The 2,285-nt window shown below is 37.8% G+C and overlaps 1 protein-coding gene across 1 annotated transcript in view; it reads right to left on the bottom strand.

Annotated features, from left to right (window-relative positions):
• Window positions 1-1,047: 1,047 nt before the first annotated feature.
• LOC118339486 (cilia- and flagella-associated protein 157-like) overlaps window positions 1,048-2,285 on the bottom strand; it is a 6,326-nt gene continuing 5,088 nt past the window's right edge. Inside the window, exon 9 of the mRNA XM_035677163.1 lies at window positions 1,048-1,161. Within this exon, the coding sequence (XP_035533056.1) occupies window positions 1,065-1,161 (97 nt within the window). The 3' untranslated portion in view covers window positions 1,048-1,064. The remainder of the gene's footprint in view (window positions 1,162-2,285) is intronic.

Here is a 2,285-nt window from a genome sequence, read left to right as displayed (position 1 = left end):
TGCACAGTTTCTTCTGAAGATGTGTCTTTCCTTAGTTATATTACTGATTACTGTTGATGCAGTAATATGTTAGCAGTTGTACAGTGTTGTGGGATGAGGAGGAGCACATTTTAGGGCATTTAATCTGTAGCAACACATTTTATAAACTGATCTTAATCTGAAACGTTAGTAACCCTAGATGTAGTAAAAACAACTGCAACGATTAAGCAACTAGTCAACAGAAGAATTAAACTGCAACTACTTTGATAAGTGATGGATCATTTTAAGTCATTTTCCAGCAAAAATGTCAGTTATTTCCTAGTTCCAGCTTCTCAGTTGTGAGGACTGAGGCATCTTTTTATTTTTTTATGTGACTGTAAAATGGGTTTTAGGAAACAGAGTAGTTATTTTTCCCTATTTTTTGACATTATGTTGCTCGAGTTAATTGAGAAGTTTAGTCGATTAGATTAGTCGACAACTCTACACATGTGAATGGTTTTGTCACAATAATGGGTCTATAGTCTGACCTTCAGCCTCAGCTTGGCCCAACTTTTTGTAAACACTGCTGAGATGATCACATTTTTATCTACTAATTGGTTTGCCTCTAATCTGAGATTGAGTGTCCTCTTTATAACAAGTTTACAACAGCAATCAGACATTAGTGAGAAGGCTAACGTTTGACATACAGTCAATGATCACAGATAAAGATATTTTAAATTATTTTTTCTTGTGAAGACCCTCTCCTCAATTGATTTATACCAATTTTTACTCTACTACCTATTTTATATCAACCAGCTGGTGTCTTAAAACCCACAATATTTATCATATTTGTAAATAATGCAACTCTTCAATCTTTCTAATAATATTATGTAGGGCTAAATACAGTAGTACAAAAACTACTGTTTTATAACAACGTTTTGGACAGCCAATAATCATTTCACACATTTTCTGGAATTTCTGACAATTAGCAGAATAATCTAATACAGTTATAAAAAATGACTTTGCAATCTGTAAATATTTAGAGCAGTAGTTATCTACAAAACTACACAAACAGGTCAGAAGCAGAAATAAAGTGACTAAAACCTTTATTTTGAAATGGGGCAGTGGGATAAATAACATTCATCTTTGTTGACTGGCTTTGGTTCAGAGGTGGAGGTTCCTGTCTTCTTACTGCACGGTTTCCTAAAGGGACAGAAAGAGCAACAGCATTTATACAAACAACAGACTATACATTGAAAATGTTTTTGGCCACTTGGTGGCAGCAGAAACCTTCTGTGAACACAACACTGACATATAATCACCTCATAAAGTTGATAGGCTTTATTTACCCATCTGGCACCACAGAGCAAGATTAGCATTCACTTGGAGTCTTTCACCAGTTTCTGGCCACCCGATTGTTATAAATCTAATAATTACTCTGTATTTAGATGTTTTTGGTCTCCACCAACTCCTGTTAAAAATATCTGGCTCTTCAGCTGTTAAATGCTTTACATTTTAAATTTTTAGAGCTTTGAAAACAGCGGCCTGTTGTTGCCAAACAATACTTTAAAAGTGGTTAATGATCAACAGTCAAAGTGACACACAGTATAAAGTTTGTCAGGTGATAATCCTCTGTGGACGTATTTTGACGGTCGCATTTGTCCCCAAGGATTAACATTAGTTTACCAATGGCAGCCCTTTTCACAAATATTATCTAACTCAGTCAATTAAGAGTTTATTTTGACCAAACAGCAACATTTGGTGAAAAGACAGTGGAAAGATGAACAAAGGCAATTTTGGCGAGTCTGACATGCTGGTGCTCTATTCTGACATCCAGTGGTATATATACACCGATCAGCCGCAACAAACTGCGATGCACTGTGTGTTCTGACACCTTTCTATCAGAACCAGCATTCACTTTTTCAATTTGAGCTACAGTAGCTCGCGTCTGTTTGATGCGGACCAGCCACAGGCCAGCCCTTCACTCCCCACGTGCATCAATGAGGCCATTGGTCGGCCATAACCGCCTGTCTCCTTGTTTTCCACAGGAGACGGCTTTCCTTCCCTTAGGACCGCTTTGAAGACATGGGAGACGTCAGAAGTCGGCTGTCAAAGTCCTAATTCTGACCATTTTTACCTGCCTTCTAACACTTCAACTTTTTTTATGTTGTTTGGTGGCCCTTGTTGCCTTTGGAGGACAAAGTGTTCCACTCTGCCTGCCTTAATATATTCCCATCCACTGAGGTTGTTGAGATGAGAACACTTCCTGGGCAGACCTGGTGTAAAGTGGAGGCCCAGTGATAAACAAAGATAATTCAGGTGTTATT

Source organism: Morone saxatilis, unplaced genomic scaffold (assembly GCF_004916995.1).
Source record: "Morone saxatilis isolate NCDOM2014 unplaced genomic scaffold, NCSU_SB_2.0 Contig5, whole genome shotgun sequence".
NCBI classification, from domain to species: Eukaryota; Metazoa; Chordata; class Actinopteri; family Moronidae; genus Morone; species Morone saxatilis.
The sequence above is the reverse complement of the archived record's forward strand: the minus strand, read 5'-3'. Positions and strand labels throughout refer to the sequence as shown.